At 36.3% G+C, this 21,021-nt stretch overlaps 1 protein-coding gene across 12 annotated transcripts in view; it reads left to right on the top strand.

Moving 5' to 3' along the window:
- Positions 1-21,021, top strand: part of LOC5564333 (igLON family member 5) — a 360,449-nt gene that overhangs the window by 317,516 nt on the left and 21,912 nt on the right. For all 12 annotated transcript variants that reach the window (XM_021852749.1, XM_021852750.1, XM_021852751.1 and 9 more), the window contains one exon: positions 8,556-8,783. In XM_021852749.1, the coding sequence (XP_021708441.1) occupies positions 8,556-8,783 (228 nt within the window). The remainder of the gene's footprint in view (positions 1-8,555; positions 8,784-21,021) is intronic.

Here is a 21,021-nt window from a genome sequence, read left to right on the forward strand (position 1 = left end):
CACCCCCGATCTAGTTCGTAAATTGAGGTTACAGTGTATTTAATTGAATATTGTATTTTTCAATTTTCTCTTCTTCTTCTTCTTGGCATTAACGTCCCCACTGGAACAGAGCCGGCTACTCAGCGTAGTGTTCTTAGGAGCACTTCCACAGTTATTGACTGAGAGCTTTCTTTGCCTAAATTGCCATTTACGCATTCGTATATCGTGTGGCAGGTACGTTTATACTCTATGCCCAAGGGAGTCAATGAAATTTCCATTACGAAAAGATCCTGAACCGACCGGGAATCAAATTCCGACACCTTTGCTTTGTAGCCGCAGACTCTATCCACTCGGCTAAGGAAGGCCCCTTGGCTAAAGAAGACCCCTTTCAATATTCCATTTTAGTCAATTTAGAACAAACAGACAAACAAAACTTTAATTTTAGTACAATTACAATCAAAGGTCATATGAACAGACTGAACGTAGCGGTAAACGCGCAGTTATTCAGCAAGACCAAGCTGAGGGTCCTGGGTTCGAATCCCACCAGTCGAGGATCTTTTCGGGTTGGAAACTCTCTCGACTCCCAGGGCATAGAGTATCATCGTACCTGCCACACGATATACAAATGCAAAAATGGTCAATTGGCAAAGAAAGCTCTCAGTTAATAACTGTGGAAGTACTCATAAGAACACTGTGCTTAGAAGCAGACTTTGTCCCAGTTGGGACGCAACGCCAGAAAAAAGAAGAAGATGAACAGACTAAAAAAAAATAAAAATTAATAAGTAAAATCTTAAATCATTTTTGGTAGTTTTCACCGCCTCTTGTTTGTTGGAGCCCGACCATTGTGAGTCGGTTTATTTCAAACTCGTTGATGATCCCTTGAGCAATTAATTCACATGCCATGATGTGATGCTCCAGTCAGGATGTTGGCATGAAAATCCATTCAATTTCGTTGTGTTCGTTTTGGTTATTTCGCCGACCATAACGGTAGTTAACGCAGTTCAAAAGTTCACATAATGTGAAATCCAATTTACGAGATCGTATCGCATTCGAGTAACCTTTTATAACAGCCCAAAATTTGCTACCGGCATAACCCACATATAGTCGAATTGCCCACCCAGGACATTGCGAGCCGCGTCCCTTCTCATACATATTTTAAAAACAAAAGCAACAAAAGCGGAAATTGAGTCATATTTAACCCTCCGCAAGGCCATAAATTATGAACACTTTCGCACCCGCAGCAATGTCCCTTGTACCACCCGAAAAAAAAAATCACAGCGGCGCACATATGGGTTACAATACAAGTACCGAAACGGAAAAGAATACATACAAGTTGACCTTTTGCCAGTTTTCGAAGGTGTAGGTAGGGCATACCTTGTCCGGGTTGTCGTCGGCTTTAGGCAATAGAGCACTCTATGCACTTCAATTGAACTCCCCCATGTAGGTACATGCAGTGATGACGACAAAAAGTGAATTACGTTGCGGTCATCTTTCCTCAGTGTACCGTGCCGCTCTTCCTTTTGCTTCCGACTGCTCAATTGGCGCCGGTTAGTCTAACTATCAGACGTTCTCAACGTTTGTAATGTTAATCAATTAAAAATTACGTAGGTATATCAAAATGTCATTTGCAATGATAATTTGCTCGACAGAAAATCTCCCAAGAATTGGAGGTTCGATCTACTTCGTCGTAAGCACTATTATTCGTCGTACCGTAAAATGAGATAACTTTGATAATGCGGGTAACTTTGATAGTGCGAGACCCACAACATACTAAACGAAATAACAAATTTTCTGTTAATCAGTTAAGCAAAACGAATGCAAAAATTAAAAGTATTAGAATGATACTTCATACAGTCATCTCTCCCTTACTCGATATTGAAGGGACCATCGAGTTAGGGAGGTATCGAGTTACAGAACATAAAATTAATGCAACTGCGATCCAAGGGACCATCGAGGTAGCCATGAAAACCAACTTTTACTATGGTTCTCTAACTCGATATCGAGATACGAAATATCGAGTAAGGGAGAGATGACTGTATTAAAGCTATTTTCGTTGGAATCAAGTACATTTTAGGCTCATTATTAAATGAGTTAATGAGTTTGTCATTTATCCTTGACAGTCTAGTTGTAATAGAACATGCATTTGGTCTCAAATCTCTTAGCGAAAGCCATTTTTGCAAACTGGGGCTATTTTTTGCAATCTCAGTCAGAAATTTCCTTATAGCGTTAAACGCCTAGAGGTATGCAATGCCCTATAAATGTTCCGTAATTCAATCAATTTTGTTCCATGTATACTTTAGTGCAATCGATAGTAAGGATGCCAGTACATGTTTCAAAAATATAAATTATAATTCTTTGAAACAGAATGCACAAATGTTCAAGTTTTCTTCGTCAAAACTATCAAAGTTACCCCGTTTTGCGATACCTAAATTTAAATGCTACACTACGGCGGATATTAATACCTACCGGCAACATAGATTCATTTTCCAAGTGTAATTTGTGTAAACGCTAAAACTTATATTTTAATTTGAAAACATTCATTTGGGATCCAAACTTGCACCTACGTTCAAACTCTTTCAATCCTCATGCTTTGAAAACCTCTGTAACTTCACCATTGCAAGGCTTCACCCCTTACTATGCCATCATACGGTTTTAGGGAAATGCATTTCTCCATTTAAACCCTGAAAGGGAGAATGTGGTTCATATATAAGTTCGGTTTGCGGCAACTGATGACTAATAGGGAAATGGGGACTGAGCACATGGGCATAAGCAGCGGATAAGTTCTGAGTCTTGGCAGACAGCCTGACCCCGACCATGCCGACGAAACGAACCACTGTCGATAATATGAAGGTAAAAGTCACCGGTCAGTCGGTCTGTCGTTTGTAATGCGACCTAAGCTCCACTCCGCCATATATCTAGTGGAAATCGACCGTAAACGGGGAACCTGATTTGCGTTGTAATCCAATACAATGCTGCGCTCATATGGATAATCTATAATGGGAATCATGTTTGCCGGCCTCAAATAGACGCGGACGCCATGTCGCTTAGAATTCGGATCCTAAACGAAAATCACCATCTCGAAGTCATTAACCCTGATTCTATGGCGGGGGAACGTGACATGGGCGTAGCCAATTTTGAAAGATTGCAGCATTTCTTTACAAAAAAAACAAGCATCATGATATAATTCTTTGGGAATATCAAGTATTCTTAGAGTCAACTTAAAAATCTGGCTTTTGCTAGATTTTTGTCAAGAATTCACAACCGAATACTGCAAATGATTTTGTCAGCGTAACTATAAGTTACTAAAAATAAATGTATTCAGGAACGATAAGCAATGAATCATCAAGATACTATCTATCTAGAGTTCCATCTAGATATTCTTCCATTTTTTTGATTCATGCGAGCAATTTTTCATATGTTTTGAGAATACATGTTGATTTCCCTTGATATTTTCCCAGGAACTTTCAAAAGAATTTTTCAATGAATTCCTTTGAGAATTCTTATAGAAAGGAAATTATAGGAATTTATCTAATGACTCCAATAATAATTATCATAAAACCTTTTGATATATTATATTTTACAACATGAGACAATTACTTCATAAATCCTTACTTCTAAATCTTAATGCAATTCTTTCTTGAACGACTCCACGAATTCCTCTTAACATTTAATGACAGCTGCGTGGAAAAAAATCTCTAGAAAACTGTAAATAAATGCAACTTGCGAATTTTACAAAGAAGTTCTCAAAGTGAAGATGCGTCGAAGCCATACCTCGAATTTTGAAGAGCACAAATCTGATGGAACTAAAATATCCGTTTAAGTGTTTATGCTGAGCAATGATGGCCGTACAATTCGTAGTTGCTATTCCGTGATTGGACGGAACAATTAAATTTGCACAGGGAATCAACAGAAGTAGCTTGAGAGTAGTGTACCTTCTTCAATGTAAAATTTCGAGGACCGTAAAACGGGGTAACTTTGATAGTTTTTTCGAAGAAAACTTTCATTTTCATTTTCATTTTCATTTTGCAGCGTTTGGTGGGGCAATAAGAGCGCAAGTCAGTCCAAAGCCGGGGGAAGGGATAGGTAATGGCCGTAATAGTCTATGCGGACCACTTGAACACCATCGGGAAGGATAAGAAGGGTTGGGGTAGGGTATAGGGAATGGAGAAGACTTGACACAGTAATGCGATTAATGCTGCAAAATGTAAATGTGCTGAAAGCAATTTAATTTGAGTTTTGAAGTTAGATTTGACTTATTAAAATTCCAAATAGATCGGCCATTGTACAAGTAAGAAAGAATATGCTGATCGCTTTCTAGAAATTTTATAAACAACAAAATAATAACAATATGAGAGTGATGCTAAGGGCTGCTGATGGCACAATGCGACGCTTTAGGAGATTTTGATACTGATTGAACATTACTATACAGAGCGCAATTCAATCGATGGTGATAACTTTACAAACTTTATCTGTTTTTGCCCTGATTGACGATGCTGATTTATATAAAAATATTTGATATTATTAGTTCGTTTGTTTGTGTGATCTAAGTGTTAATAATGGAAAAATTTTACATACCCTTTATATTAATACTTCCCTGATCAGAAATATTATATTTTGAGCACCCTTTTCGAAGCTGTTCTATCCAGGTATCCATGTACTGCTTTCAATCCTGAAATTATTCTTATTGTGCATGCTCATGCATTATATTAGTGATGATCATAATCATGCAACAGATAAGAAGGAGAGAAAAAGAGAATATAGGAACAGTGATTAGTAATGAGTTAATTATGTAGTTTTGTTAGAATTATAAACAATTAAACAGTAGTAAGGCTGATACAAATATTCAATTTCTTTTATGTCCGAGACAACTTGGAAGGTACGAGGGGGGGGATAAAAATAAATAAGGAACAAAATACTAAATATGAAAAAAAAGTTATATTTTCGAATTTTTATTTTTAACGATAATTGTTAAACTTTTTTCAAACGTCCTCTGGATAATTATTTTACTTGTTTTTTACTTTAAGAATTGAAAAAAATCTAACTGATGTCAAAAAAATGATGAAACTATTTTTTTCTCCCCTTCAAAATTTTCGGATTTTTGAAGGGGGGGGGGTGACATAAAAGAAAATTAATATTTGTATCAGCCTAATGAATAGCTTTTAAAATGACTTTGCAGCATAGCTGAGCCTTTCGGATCGTAAGACCGATGTATAAAAATAGTTTGTTTCGAAATTGTCCGCGTGGTCTTCTAGTGCCCCTATTAGATAAGAATCAGTCATAGACATACATACCGAATGCTCGCCATGACCCTATGACCAACATTTGTATATGTATAGCCTTAGCTGATGTGGCTTTTCTAATAGGTAGTTCTTTCACTCATTGATTGTCTTCAAAACCTTGTCAAGTATAGAAAATTGATTTTATTTCATTTATTACTACATTGAAGCTACATTGTACTTATTATGTATAAAGTATTATTTTATGTTTTTATCACTATTGATATTATCAAGGCCAAAATTCCCAGTGAGTGAAGAATTTTATAGTACTAGAACACCATAGAAGTTCGCTAAACATTACCTAATCATGGAACGGCTTTTTGCTCTATTATTTTAGGTAGATGCTATTGATCTCCCTTTGCTCCTATCCGCAACCCGGTGCACGCGCCCTGTTGGTTTTCGAAAACCTCGTAGAAGATTACAAACCGTCAATGGCATTCCCAATTACTACCCCACATTGCACATTCAAGGGTCTGATTGTGCTCCTAACCCACCCTCAGTTCGTAATCTTCTCGCCAGTTTGAAATTATATTTTCCCGAAGTGAAAGTAATTTTGATGAGTGATAGCCTAGTGCAGCCCAACTGCATAGTACAGTAGTTTAACCAGAATTTTTAGGTCAGAAGATAAAATCTAAATTTTGTAATAAAAAGGTTGCCATTGCTTTGAAATTCACCCAACATCTAATCAAAACTACTAACAACAGCGATCAATTATCAAAATTCATCGCTCCCTGGAAAATATAATCCCAAGCCCAGGGTAGTTTTTTCGAAGAAAACTTGAATATTTATGCATGCTGTTTCAAAGAATTATAATTTATATTTTTAAAACAAGTACTGGCATCCTACCTATCGATTGTTGTTGATAGATTGCTAAAAGATTTATTTTGGATGGATATATATTTTTTCATATAATCGAAAGCCGGTTTTCTGTTTTGGGGTAACTTTGATAATGGAGTATGCATCGAACAAAATTGAATGAATTACGAACATTTGTAGGGCATTGCATACCTATAGGCGTTTAACGTTATATGGAAATTTCTGACTTAGATTACAAAAATGGTCCCAGTTTGTGAAAATGCTTTTCGCTAAGAGATTTGAGACCGTATTCAAGTTCTATGATAACTAGGCTGCCAAATATAAGTGGCCAACTATTCAAAAGTACATCAAATAGTGATCGTAGAACAGATTGTTTGTAAGCGTTTCAAAAATGCTAAAATTGTGTCAATTTTTAATATTCGTGTAAAAAGCCTCAAATGGTCTCGATTCAAATGAAAACAGCTTTTATATGGAGTGTCATACTAATATTCTTCAGTTTTGCATTCGTTTTGCTTAACCGATTAACAGAAATTATGATATTTCGTTTAGTATGTGGTGGGTTACGCACTATCAAAGTTACCCGCATTATCAAAGATACCCCGTTTTACGGGACTACAAATTTAGTAATGCCAATAACAGCGCTGGCCCCGTCCTTACGGTCATCGAAGAGGGGAAGGAATGTTAGTGTGACGTCCATTGCTATTAGAGACCGAAATCACCTCCGCATCTCCACGGTTTTCACAGGAAGGAGATTTGTTAGTGGGAGGGTTCAAAAGCTCCTTGATCAGGATTCACCTTGGTAAGTGATGCGATTCATGTAGCCAAAATTTGAAAAAGTTATCTATCAGTGGGTCGACAATTTTGATGTCGAACTGTTGAACCGTTATTTTTAGTAATTGCGACAAATATATAAAGAATATGAAGGTGTAGCTCAAAGTTTTATAAAACTGAAACTAGGGGTTAGACTGACACTCACAGCATTTGTGAAGTCACAAGCATGAAACAAACTCACCTGTTGATTCACCGCCAGTATCTATATTAAGAAAAAAACAAGGAATTTAAATAAATAAAAAACAATCGGAAACAAAACTAAAATTAAGAAAGCAAGAAAATTATACTCATCCAATTCAATGAGAAAAACTTGTTGAATTCTTTCTAGAAAGGATCAACTTCAAGCTTGTTGACTCGCCAAATCCAAAAATCTGAACTTGCTTATCTAAACTTCAATCGCACTTCAAAATTCAGGAACAATCTCCAATTACTTCAAATCCACTGTCCAAACAAGGAACGTTTTCCGAATCTTGATCCGTTTTCCTCAGTTGAAACGCACCCAAACACAATAGTCTGCCGTTAAACACGCATCTAAATATAGCTGTACTCCGAAAATAGTTTCTCCTTAAAAGAAATGTCAGACGCAAGTGTTCTTTTGTCAAAGCCTACTGCCGTTTCCCATGATTAAACCAAACATCCGTCGAAACTAAAAATTTGATAAATTGATAGCTTTCTGGTGGTGGTGATTAAGTATTCAGCTCAAACGGATATTCGGTTCTCCAGATTTGGTGCTCTTGAAAATTATTTGGTTTGGCTTCCATTCTTCTTTACCTTAAGACTTTGCTCCAGAAACTCCATTTATTTTGATCCGGTATTTTTCACGTGTTTTCGGAGCAATTACACTAACATGTTTATGACGATTCTTGAAACAAATTCTTCCATAAACTTATTGCGAGAATAAAACACACAATAGGACACACTTGACGAATTTCATGTCAAATCGGTCAGTCACAGAACTCGACCATCTTCGATCTACAGTAAATTTTGCACATGTTTTTGGTATGATACAATAAGTGTTTTCCATAGAATTTGAAAAATTCTAACTTCGAGGTTGTTGATTTTAGATAAAAATGTTCTATGAAGAAGTTGTAGTAAACCGTTTGGACTACAAGAAAAAATATACACTGGAAAAATATTTTATTTATCTTCATAAAAAAAATCAAAAATCTTAATCTTAATAGTAAATGGATATTTGGGACAAAGTTAATTGAATTTGTATTTTTTGCATAGTACAAAAACTCGTCCCGCAGTATAATAGAAGAAAAAAGGGTTACGTCTCAAGCAAAAGTTAAGTATAATCAGTTAACCTCACACAAAAATGCGTAAGATATCAAAAAGTATCTTTTTTGTGAAACTGGCGAATAACGTCTTCGAGACCGTTTGCCACCTTTCTGATTTAAATCCTGGCTACGCCCATGGTTCGCCATCTGTTTCGCAAAAAAAACGTAAACGAGATTAATTAGTTGATATTTCAACTTCTAAAAAACTGCCGAACGCGTTCCACTCTGATGAAGACTTGTAACCTATGTATATGACTAAACGTTACCGGCTGCCAATATCTACCACGTATAGACATCTTCCAGAACACAAACATAATCTTGACAAGCCAAAGTCTAATTTCATTTTTTTTTTGCTTTATCTATCTCATTTCAGCCTCACCTCATCCGGCCAGCAGTAGTCTATCGAAGGAACGGAGAGGTGGAACGACGGCCGAGGAGGACGACTACAACTACGACGACGAGGATGAACCCTCGAAGGAGCTGGGAACCAACGACGTGAACGGGGCCGATCTCAACACGATGCTCCTGACCAAAAACCACACCGTCGAGACGGAGATCAACGATACGGTGACGCTGCCCTGCCGGGTGACCAATCCGCAGAGTGAGTTTTTGTTTCCTAGTCATAGTCTTAGATACAATTCGTCATCTCGGTGTTATCTTAGCGTGATGTATTGGAATCGTAACAATTGAAGGGCGCTGAGATTGAGATGACCTTTGCGTTTCATCACTCATGTTACGCATCTTGAGAGTGATCTTGGGAAGAAGATTCATCAGTGGCTACTAAATGAGGCCGGCTGTTCTCCGTATGGTATCTTAATTAATGACTGATAAGTGTAACACAGTGCGTTTTCATTTATAAAATGTCTAAGGACAAGGTGAAGGGTTCCAAAGATGCTCTATAAGAAGTTTTCAAGAATTGCTTCAGGAATTTCTACAAGGGATTCCTACAAAAATCGACTAGGGATTTCTTAAATAATTTCTACATGGAATTCCTCTTCCACGGTGCTCCCCAAACGGTTATTAACAGAAAAAAAAATCCAATAAAATCCCCATGGTTCCCATCTATTCCCATCATTTTTTTCTACGGCTGAACCGCGTGTCTGAGTAAAATTCAAAAAAATTATCGTATGGCCCATTTTCATGTTACGCTCTTTTCATGATATAAGTCCACATATTCAAAGGATATCAGAGTCATTCAAACGGGTTCCTATTGAACGCGAAAGAAGAAATATACTAATAAAACTTGTTTTTTTTTTTTAAATTATTTGTATCTTTTGTGTGGATTTTTGAACGGAAAAATCAACAAAATTTTGTGTTACGCCCTTTTAAAGGCGTAACCATTAAAACCAAAAATTTTAAACTACGAGTTATTCTAATACCGTTTAGCATGTTCGAATGTTTTCAGTAATACACTGTAATTGTATGTCGCACAATTAATTGCTTTTTTAGAAGCTCAGGCGCTATTGGCCATTAGAGAGCCAATTTAATCAAGTAATTAAATTTGATTTTGTAGCTGAATCTGGATAGCTTAGTGAACCTATACCGTGATGAATCAATACCCAGACGCTTAAGTAGAGGCATATTTTCGAACACCATTTTTAACAAGTATTTTTCGAATAAAATTGAAGTGTGATATTGCCACAACTAGTTATATGTTAGTTCTTGCTATAAACGGTTAATTGTATGTTAAAAAATATGAAAATGTCAAGAAAAACATTGAAACATTCAAGCATGTCTTGTCCTTAAATCCGGACAGCCAATGCATACCTTGGTTTTAAATCCGGACAAATATGAATCAAAATCCGGACACCTGTATTGTAACTTGAAAAATTGGCATAAAAGTGTATCAGAATTCACTATTACGTGAATTTGTGATCATTTGATCAAAGATTCGATGCATGCGTTTGGTTCTAGAAGCTAATAAACGTAAAGTTTAAGTAAATATGTGCTTTAATTACCTCTACTGGCTCAATACTCATGCGATTGGGTACATGGTGTTTATTCTGTATAAAAAATAAGTCACACTGATTTTCTTAGCACTTGTAATCTCTCGTTACCTTCCAATGATAGTATTTGCTGCTTTTATAATTAATTTGCTTTCCAATTATTAATTCACGAAAGTAAAACACAACACTTTTAAATAATGTCCGGATTTGAAGCCACTGGTTTCTTATTCCGGACAGTACCTTCTTCACAATTTACAGATTATTTTCAAGTTCTTCCACAAATGTAGTGCTTCACAACATCTAAACGATTGTTTCGTACACTGTTCTAATTGAAACACTTCCAAAATAATGTAATTTAAGCATAGAACTGTTAACTTAATATTGTGGTGCGATCGTCGAATCACTTTCAAAACTGATCCACGCCGCTAATAAATCACGTCAAACTGGAGCATCAATTTTGTTTTTATTTTTATGATTTATCAGGTAAGCATTGCCTTACAAATGAAACTAAACTGATAAGAAGTGTTAAAATAAGAAATTATGTATAAAATTATTTAAATTATTATACAATATTTACATTTAATTAATGATAATTATCAGAGTGTCCGGATATTGGTACCGTCCGGATTTTGATTCACCACGGTAAACTGACGAATGAATATATTTTACAAGCAATTCACTGCCGTTATACGCATAATTGTCCCATGTTAGTTTTTGTGCATTTTGACTTCAATCAAACAGTTTATTTTAACGTATAGTTTTAGAAAACACTTACCAAAAATTTAATTTGTTCGGAAACTTAATGACTATCATTTGGATGACTTTGCCACATGCTGGGTTGTTCCGAATACCGGTTCACTGGTGGAAGTGGCCATCATATTGGCGAATCTGAAACCTGGATTGCGACATATCAATTTTCACTAAAGGTGGTTCAGATGTATTTGAATGACTTGACTGTATGTCGGATTGTTCAGAATTCCTGGTTTCCTGAGGGAAATGGCCACTAAATTGTCGGTTCTGAAACTTAGTTCCCAAACTCCGTGAATTTGAAAATCAAGTCAAAAGAAGAATAATTCAAGAGGTTTTGGATGAGCTGGTTATTCTTGATAACTGGTTCTTTGGTGCAAGTGGCAAACATGTTGGCGGTTCTTAAACATAATTTGCCATGATTTTGTAAACCAAGTCCAAAGAAATGTAAAATCGGGTGAATATTTGTGTCTTGAGTTTTGAGATGAATATTTACTCCGCTAAATAACCTTGAATTCTCCGATGAGTTTCTGTCAAGCCTGCAGCTGGAAGTGTCGATATAGGAATTTATTACATCATATAAACTCTCTAACTTACTCATCCACTCTTTCTTTCACTAACTCATACATTTTCTCATTATCACATAAACAGAAAACTTTGCTTTCCATCCCAAACTATAAAATCGTATTTCTTCACTTCCCTTCCGTGGCTCCGTTTGGCACATGTCACTTGAGCCTTCATTAGGTGCCTTAACATAGTCTTGAAGATATACGTCCTCTACATTCGGTACAATATATACATAGGAACGGTCATCTACAGCAGTATGCTTAGCACATAATTGATCACTACTATCTGTGAGACTGTTATGCGTAGAAATTCACCAAAAACCCCGTATTTCTAGGCATAATAGTCCCACTATGAATTTCGTATCTAAATTTACATTTTTCCCATAACACAAACTCTTGACTCTAATGAACGCGCCATTCTTTATACTACTGTAAAGACTTTAATTTAATTTACCACACACCTGGTCAATACGAGGCCTAAATATGTTGAAATCTTTAAACGCGTTTTTCTCGATTGCATATTTTGGAACATGGGACAATTATGCGTATAACGGCAGTTCATTGGTATACATATTGTATACACTGAAAATAATCCACACGTTCGATCCTACACTGAAAACATTCTACAAGATCGATCAATGTGATTCACACGTGAATTTTCACTAATTGTAAAACACATCAATCGATGGTGTAAAACCAGTCGCTATCGGCAATCCGAATTCAAATGTAAAACACTTTAATTTACGAATTTTCAAAAAGTTTGCTGTAGGATATAATATTAGCGATTTCTAGATTTTCTGATACCAGGCACCCATTACGGGCGCACGGTTTTCCAGTAGTCTAGTCTACTTATACAGTGACTCAATCTCATTTTCGTACGGGGCACTGTTTTCATATCAAGTTGGTATAAATCTATTAAATGGTGCATGAACTTCGATATACTTTATCAATAATGAAGGTTATAGGTGTCATCTATTGTTTGACAATGACAAACTGTATTCATTTGCTTAAATCTTTGGAATAATGGAAAAGTATTGAGATTGTGTCTATAATTGACCCAATTCCATATTCGTACACCTAACAAAAAAGAAATATACAGCATTCAAAATTAATTTTTAATGGACTAGATGATTACTTAAGCTCTTCGTTGTGTTGTTCAGATGCAGTATAATACATTTGGAAAATTTAAAAGCGGATATATTTGAAACTTGAGTAAATTTGAGAAAAATACCAGTTTTCCAATGTTTTTTGCTAAAATATTCGGTAAGTCGAACAATAAATTGCATTTTTTTCAACATCACTTTCTTAAGAATGATAACTGCGAATATTGCACAAGTTTCAAAAAATTATAATCAGTTTTAGAGTAGCTAGGAGTGGATATCGACAACTTATATTTTTGAATCTTAGGTAGTATAACATTTATAACAAATCCAAAACCAAAACTTTTAGTCAATTTCTTTATGTTTGGCTCCTAAATGTATAAACATAATCCATAGTTAATGTTCCTATCAAAACATTGCGTAATTATCATTTTTAATTTACATTTTACTACCAAACATGATTATAGAGATTTAAAGAATAAATATTATTGCCATAACCTCAACACAAACGTTTTTTAAAATGATGAAAACAACAGGATTTATTCTATTAAATAGTATATCAATGCTCTCTGCTCATTCAAGTTATTTTGTATCTTTCTTATAAAAACAATAAATTGCAAAATAGGGTGCTATTTTGAATATTATTTCAAAGATAGTTGAATATTACGATGACATCAATTATGTGGAGGTATGTACAGCGAGGTTTAGGGTACTTTATTGTAAAACGAAGTTCGTAGTTCAAATTATTTTTACAGACAAATTCAAAATTAACATTTACCTGTTGTTTAGAATGAAAATTTGGTTTACATTGATTAAAAATATCATTTTAGAAGAGTTTTAAACTTATGGCACAACAATTTTCTGAACTCAAAAGGGATAAAAACTGTTTATGATTTCTGTAAACTATATATATTTCAACTAAATTTCTATCAGAGCTTACGAGTATAATCTATAGATTGGATCCAATGACAAAAATAAACGTTATTGTTCGAATTATAGGATGTAATAGCAAAAATCATTGGAAAACTGGCAATTCTCATAACTTTACCTAAATTCCATATATGTCCACTAATAAATTGTCCAAATGTATTTCACTACATCTGAACATCATAATAAAGCATTTCAGTATTCAAATAGAGCTTCTAAATTTAGTTTTGAACGTTGTGCGTATGAATTTTGGTAGGTGTACGAATATGGAATTGGGTGAACTTTAGACATCAATTCAATACTTTTCTATTACTCCAAAGATGAATGTAAATGGAAACATTTTGGGATTGGCAAACAATAGATGACACCTGTTACCTTGAATGTGGATAAAGTATTTGTAGCTCAATACTTCATTTAATAGTTTTTTACTAACTTGATGTGGAAACAGTATCCTGTACGAATATGAAATTGGGCCACTGTACATAGCCAGTACCGATTTGACTCATATTCCGAACACTTAAGGCCAACACTGACTTCAAATGCTTCTAATGGGCATAAACTAGCTGATAATTGTGAAAATTTTAATTTCTTGGCGAAGTCTAATGGTTAGCTGTTAGGTGTGCCAATAAAAATGTTTGTTTAAACTTTTTTAGTATTGTTTTAACATGAACGTATAGAACAACATTTTGATTCAAATGGCGAATACTGTGTTCATTCTGTCTCATATTATGAATACCTTGATTCAAATTCCGAACAGCACGAATAAATCGTATTAAAATGAATAATTCCGCAAATACATTTATCAGAGCTACTTTTACTGACCTCGAACTAGAGAATCATCACTATTTCGAAGATTTAAAATAGATTCGAAGACGTTAAAACTGAATTTCAATTGACTGACATTTCCTGGTTATTCGATTACATATTTCAGCGAAACAATTCAACCAAATCGCATACAAAAACCGAGTGTTCGGAATATAAGACTGTTCGGAATTTGAGACAAAACTTGAAAGAATCCTGAGAAATGGTAGTATCGACAAATTGTTTCATTTTTATTGACAACATCAATATATGCAGCATATCAATAATATGACACAAATATAAAAACGGCCAGGTCTACTCGTGCAAAGTTGGGGTTTGATGTTACACCATTACTGCTCACCTCTCTGGGATGGGACAGAATAGTATTTCCACCTTTTGCCCGGGCTGATTAGCCTTGGCTTAAGCGCCATTGCTCGCTCTCTGGAACGACAGTAAGAGTTGTTTTGCGGATTCCTCCCAATAGTTATTCTTACAGGCAAAGCAATTGAAACACAAACGAACAAATACAACTCTCATGAACTTCTGCAAGAGAGAAATCTTATAAAAAAATCTGAATGAAATTCTGAACCCTTCAAGACGTGTTAACCTTCATCCAGCCAACATACTTTTCACATGCAAAAAAACACACTAAAATGTGCATAACTTTTTTTGTTTCTGGATGGATTTTGTTGAAATTTTCAGAACTTCCCGAAAAGCTCTTCTAGTTTATGTTCCAGGAAACTTAAGATTATGGTCGGAGTGGTTCCGGAGCTATTCCGGATTGTCTTGGGGTGCCAAAATTGGCCACATCATCCATTCAACGGATAGCTCAAGACCCAGATAAGCTAGAAGGTTGATGGCTTCGGCAAAGTTGTTTAGCAGATCAAGGGCTATCCGGCAGTAATAAATCTAATTCAAAATTTCTCCACCAGGTGGCGCTAGTAACCAATTTTCTTCAATCTTCTATATCTCAAAATCCTTATTAGCTAGAAGGTTGATGTCTTCAGCAAATTTGTTGAGCAGACTAAGGACTATCTGGCAATAGCTATATCAAACTATATCAAACTCTAAAATATCTGCATTTTATATATAAATAGTTCTGTATACAAAACAACGAAAAACACGGTGTTTTACAGAGGAATCTTTATGACTCTATGACACTACCCCGAACGCCACTACCCCGAATGCCATTACCCCGAATGGCTCATTACCCCAAACGCCACTACCCCGAATGGGTCACTACCCCGAACGCCATTACCCCGAATGCATAACCTTTTGAGACTAATTTTGATTTGTAGGTGGGGTGATAACTGTACACACTCAAACAGAGTGTGAGAGTTCGGTAAATAAATTTACCGAAACAGATCTGTAACTCACCGAAATACCGAAGTCTCGGTAATAGGTGAGCTTTTGACAGTATATCAGAAGTGAAATTAACGATCTCCGGTAGTCTACTGTTGAGCTGTCAAAAAAATCACCTAACCTTCTGTGAAGCACCAGTATTAAAATTTTTTACTGAACCTTCAGTAGACTAAGGGTAAGATCACCGAAATCGGTAATTTGACAAATTGACAACGTCAAACTGTTTTTTTTTTTCGTCGACGTGTCGTGGTGAAAATTTTAGCTTGCCCAAGTTCTATCAATATAATGTTTTTTATAAGGATTTACTCAAACCCGTACGCCGTATTTACAGATCTTCGGTAAACGTTTACCGAAAACTCGGTAGTTTTAACAGTTGAGGCGCGAAACGCAAATTACCGAAAGGTCGGTAATCTATTCGTTTACCGATCGTTCAGCTGTTGAGATTTCGGTAATAAGATTACCGAATTCTGTGATTTGGTTTAACTGTGTACGGAGTATTAAACGATTTTAGCTTTACAATGTATTTTTCAAATATTATGAGATGAAAAATGGAGCTAGCTTCAGCAAATAATTTTTACTTACAAAGTTTCGTTTGGATTTGTCGTCTATTTTTGGTGAGATTTACAAAGCCACACTGCAATGCTCTGCAGAACAGCCTACTTTAAAAAGAAGGATGAATTTATTATGAAAAGGATAGTTATAATATGCAAACAATAAGGATGTAGTAAAGTCTCCTTTTGGACGCTGCTACCCACATCCTTCACTAATATTATTTTGGATGTCGGTCTACTAGCATTGGAATCTTCCAAAATATTTTGTGGCAATTGAAGATCATGTTGTTCTATGGAACCCGCTTAAGACCAACCTGATAGACAAATGTTCCGCTGTGACATAGAAACGCTCATATACTTGTACATATTAGAAAAACGGTGGCCTCTGATGGCCGCTACAGTAAAAACTTTTGTTGGTTTGATGGTCATTCCGCTGAATTTTGATAAGATAACCACAAAAAATAGTTGTATTTGATTCAAGACAATGAAGAAATGATGATGGCAGAAAAACGGTGAGCAGTTCGATAAGAGACCTGACTGTTTTAATTAGGAAGATAAAAGAAGGGAAAATTTCTGGAATATCCTTTCTCTTATCTTCTTGTATTAAATTAAGGCAGGATTAACTTCAATGGATGCCTTAAGGATATCCTGCTTTTCATAAACTTAGCTGTTCCATACGAAAATATTAGAGACTAGATTATCCAACGTAAACTTGAAAGAACAGCCTTCTAAAGAACGAAGGGTAAATTTCTAGTAAATGCTTACAGCTATGACGTGAATAATAACTTTAACAACGTGATTCTATGCTACAACCTGTATTCATAAGAAAGGGAAATCTCTGTTTAAAAACATAATTCAATTATGAACACCTCCAAGGACTCCAAATACCGGTAAGCACGCAACTGTTCAGCAGGATTATATGTTCTGGGTTCAAATTCCTCTCTGGTGGCGGAGGAAATTTATTGCATTGACCATTTCCTTGACTCCCTTGGCACAGAGACACATGTACAAGAATGGTAAATTGACAAGGAAAGATCTCAGTAAATAAAAGGCTTATTTTATTAAAAGCCCATTCATAAATTTCATAACGATCAAGGGGGTTGTTGTCAAAATATTACAGCTCATACAAAATTTGTTGAATTTCCACTGTGGCTGGGTGTCGGAAATGGCCATTTTTGGTTTTATGAATATTGTGAATGGACCCTTGAATTCGGTAAGTGCTCACTAAGCTAAGAAATAGGTTCTGTACCAGAAAAAATAAGAAGAAAATAGTTGCCAACAGAATATTTCGAAAGAATAGCTCACATATGAAAGAATTGAAAATATATGATGAAAACCATTAAGTTTACATTAGAGACACATACATGAATGGTCAATCTTTTATAACAGTATGGTCATCATTTTTTGTCCGCAGAACAAGATACTACATTGTATCTCATACTATTCGGGGTAATGGCTCATTCGGGGTAATGGCGTTCGGGGTAATGACCCATTCGGGGTAATGGCTTTCGGGGTAGTGACCCATTCGGGGTAGTGGCGTTCGGGGTAATGGGATGAAGCCATCTTTATATGTGCAATCACCATAATGATTGCAGATTAACGACAATGACACCCTTATAATAAATATCTGAATTTTTTAGATTATTCCCTTTTTTATTTCTTTTAGGAAATCTGTAGTAAAAACTTATTCAGTAGAATTTAATTTTTTTTAAATCCCTTAATGAGTTCTAAATTAAAAAAAACTGGGATAAACCTTCGGGTTTAAACGAAAAAAAAAATACAATGTAGGAACAAACGAAAGATCTTCAAGAACAAGCTATTCAACGTACTTCATTGTGTGCGGCTCACCAAGAGTTTGAAGATTCTTCTCATCTTTGGTCTGTTTCTTGCAAATTGAAGTTAAAACATACCAAGATTAACTTTTTTGGTGTTCAATTTCGCTAACACTGTAGTTTGGTAATTATTGAAATTGTTTTTCATTTTATCTTAACTACTGGCTTAGTTTAAAATAAACTGAATAAAATATTTGAGAGATCCTAAATAAGACACAAAATGATCCTGAAAACAAGGTGTAGCACAAAACTTCACTCGTTTAAAGGCCAACAAGAGGTAGTAATGACAGTAATAATATTTTTTTGATATTCAAACATTAATCATGCCATCCCTGTAACACTGAAGTATAAAAAATGAAAAATTGTTTGTTTTACTGAATGTCAAGTGAGGCCAACTACTACACACGCTATGTCTGAACCTGACGATTATAAAAATCGAATGTACATCGGATTTTTTCTCGCTAGAGATCAGTATTTGGTTTATATTTTCATAATCGGAACGTTCTAAAATATTCTATCGGTGAAAATTTTTCCATACATTTTGTATGGGCGGAAATGCGTCGTAAACTAGATTTTCATGGGATTTAGTATGAAAAATGGCTAAAAAGTGTAAAAAATCGAAATTTCACCGATGGAATATTTTAAAACTCTCCGATTATAAAAATATAACCCAAATACTAAACTCTGGCGAGAAAAAATCCGATGTACATTCGATTTTTATAAACGTCTGGTTCAGACATAGCGTGCTACACTATAAAACTTACATTGATTTCACCATATACAGAGACTTATTAAAATTACTTCAAAAAGAACTTAAATAAGTTCAGTTTCTAGCCTTGAAACATTTAAACAACAATATCCAAATTTTCCCGATCAGAAAAGATATAATTTGGAAAAACTTTACAGTAAAATTCGATTTTGAAGCGATTACAATCAAACTGCATCTTCGTAACAAAAACAACGCTGATGCTGTGTATATCAAGCGAGGTATTTTCCATCAGTGTTGTACAAAATACAACAGAATGACCACTGAATTCTTAATCACATAAAGAAATCTTGCCAGAAATATTGTGTGCACGGTTGTATACTTGAGTGCATTACCCATTGACCAGCATTTGACCAACAATAACAGTACGATTGCGATAGGGAGTTGTACAAGTTCACCTTGAAGTAAAATACCTTCCGTCATTAACATATCGCGAATGTGCATGCCATACACCTCTATGCAATGCAGGTCTAATCCTTCCAAGCATTCTAATGCCAGTACGGTTCTCGCCCAGAGAGGGTAAGGATCAAATGTTCGCTCAATTAATTTGAGTAATCGTCACGTCCGATCTTTATCGTCTGGCTGTCCTTCGAGTTAATGGCGTTGGAATGATATTCTTAGTGTAAATCGCCATGCACCGCTACATTTAATTCAATTAATCTTGCTCCATTTTCCAACTTCGACAGTCACCTTTCAATAAATGAAAGCAATATCCTCATTTTTTCCTATGTTTGTCTAACTTATTGACACGGGTGCCAGATGCCCGATATGGGTTCACTCTCGAAACTAGGTTAGTGAGCCACTGTTCGTCCAGCAAAAGCACCATCCATCATCCAGTCGATGACAGCTTTGCGCCAATTTGTTTGCTCAGTGCCCGCGTGGTGCAGTGTTCTAATGGGCACTCCAACCTGCAACTAAAAGGGAAAAAATGCATTTTCATCCTTTCTGGGACTGGACGTGCAAACGATCTCGGTGCATTGTTTTATCACGGCATTATACACATTTTGCATCCGAGCAGGTTTCGTTCGTGATTTTATTGTTATTACGATGAATATGACTCATTAGTACATCATGCAAACATTCGCCGATGACCGCCGCCGTATTGCGCTTATGAATACATAAAATGATGGACTCACAAGCTCGCTCAAATCTACACCTGCCAAGGAGACGACCACTTGTCTTTTGATATTTGCACAACAGTCACGAATCGATAGTAAATATGAACACACGAATCGGTATGTCGGGAGTGGTTTTGGCTGGGATGAGTAAAGGATTCCGTCATTTATTACTGTCTAGTTTGACCAAGTGAAAGGGATGAGCAATTGGCAGTGAATCATCGTAAAATGTTTTTTTTTTTATCAATAATTAAATTTTCATAACCATTCAATCAGGCTGGTAGATGGCTGGGCATGGCGTACCATTGGTACCTCGCGTACCTGAAGGAATAAAATAGACCCATCTGTGCGGTCCTTAGCCTCCTGCCCAGCAACTCCTATCCCTACCTCCTCGTGGTACTGGCCGGGGTACTAGTATCCTTGGGGAAGATCGGGTAGCCAACCCCCGGTGGGAACTTTGGTCGTATGCTGACAGGGAAGGGGGGGTTTGCTTTTGCTTTTGCTTCTGCAAACCTTGAGCGTCTGAACTCCATGTTAGGAGCGGCTCACAACAGCGTCTCTTCCCCATGTCAGGGGCGGCTGATCATCGTCCGAGTGCCAGAGAAGCACTCTAAGCTAAACTGCGCACTATGGCCCTCCCAACATTTAGGGGAAATGGTCCTCCGGAAATCTAGGGGGTTCGTGTCAGACCCTGCAAGCCAGTCGTAAAAACATCAAGCAACGAATAATCAACGAGAGAATGCGAACCGGGACAATCGGCGAAGACCACAGCGACGTAAAGGGACTAGCGATTGGAAGCTCGGTATGTGGAACTGTAAATCTCTCAACTTCATCGGGAGCACACGCATACTAGCCGACGTGCTGAAGGACCGCGGATTCGGCATCGTAGCGTAGCAGGAAGTGTGCTGAAAGGGATCAATGGTACGAACGTTTAAAGGTAACCATACCGTCTACCAAAGCTGCGGCAACAGCTTTTATAGTGATGGGTGATATGCAGAGGCTCGTGATCGGATGGTGGCCGATCAATGAGAGAATGTGCAAGTTGAGGCTCAAAGGCCGGTTCTTCAACTTCAGCATAATAAACGTGCAAAGCCCTCACTCCGGAAGCACTGATGATGGTAAAGAC

The sequence above is a fragment of the Aedes aegypti genome, chromosome 3, assembly GCF_002204515.2.
Source record: "Aedes aegypti strain LVP_AGWG chromosome 3, AaegL5.0 Primary Assembly, whole genome shotgun sequence".
Classification (NCBI taxonomy): domain Eukaryota; kingdom Metazoa; phylum Arthropoda; class Insecta; order Diptera; family Culicidae; genus Aedes; species Aedes aegypti.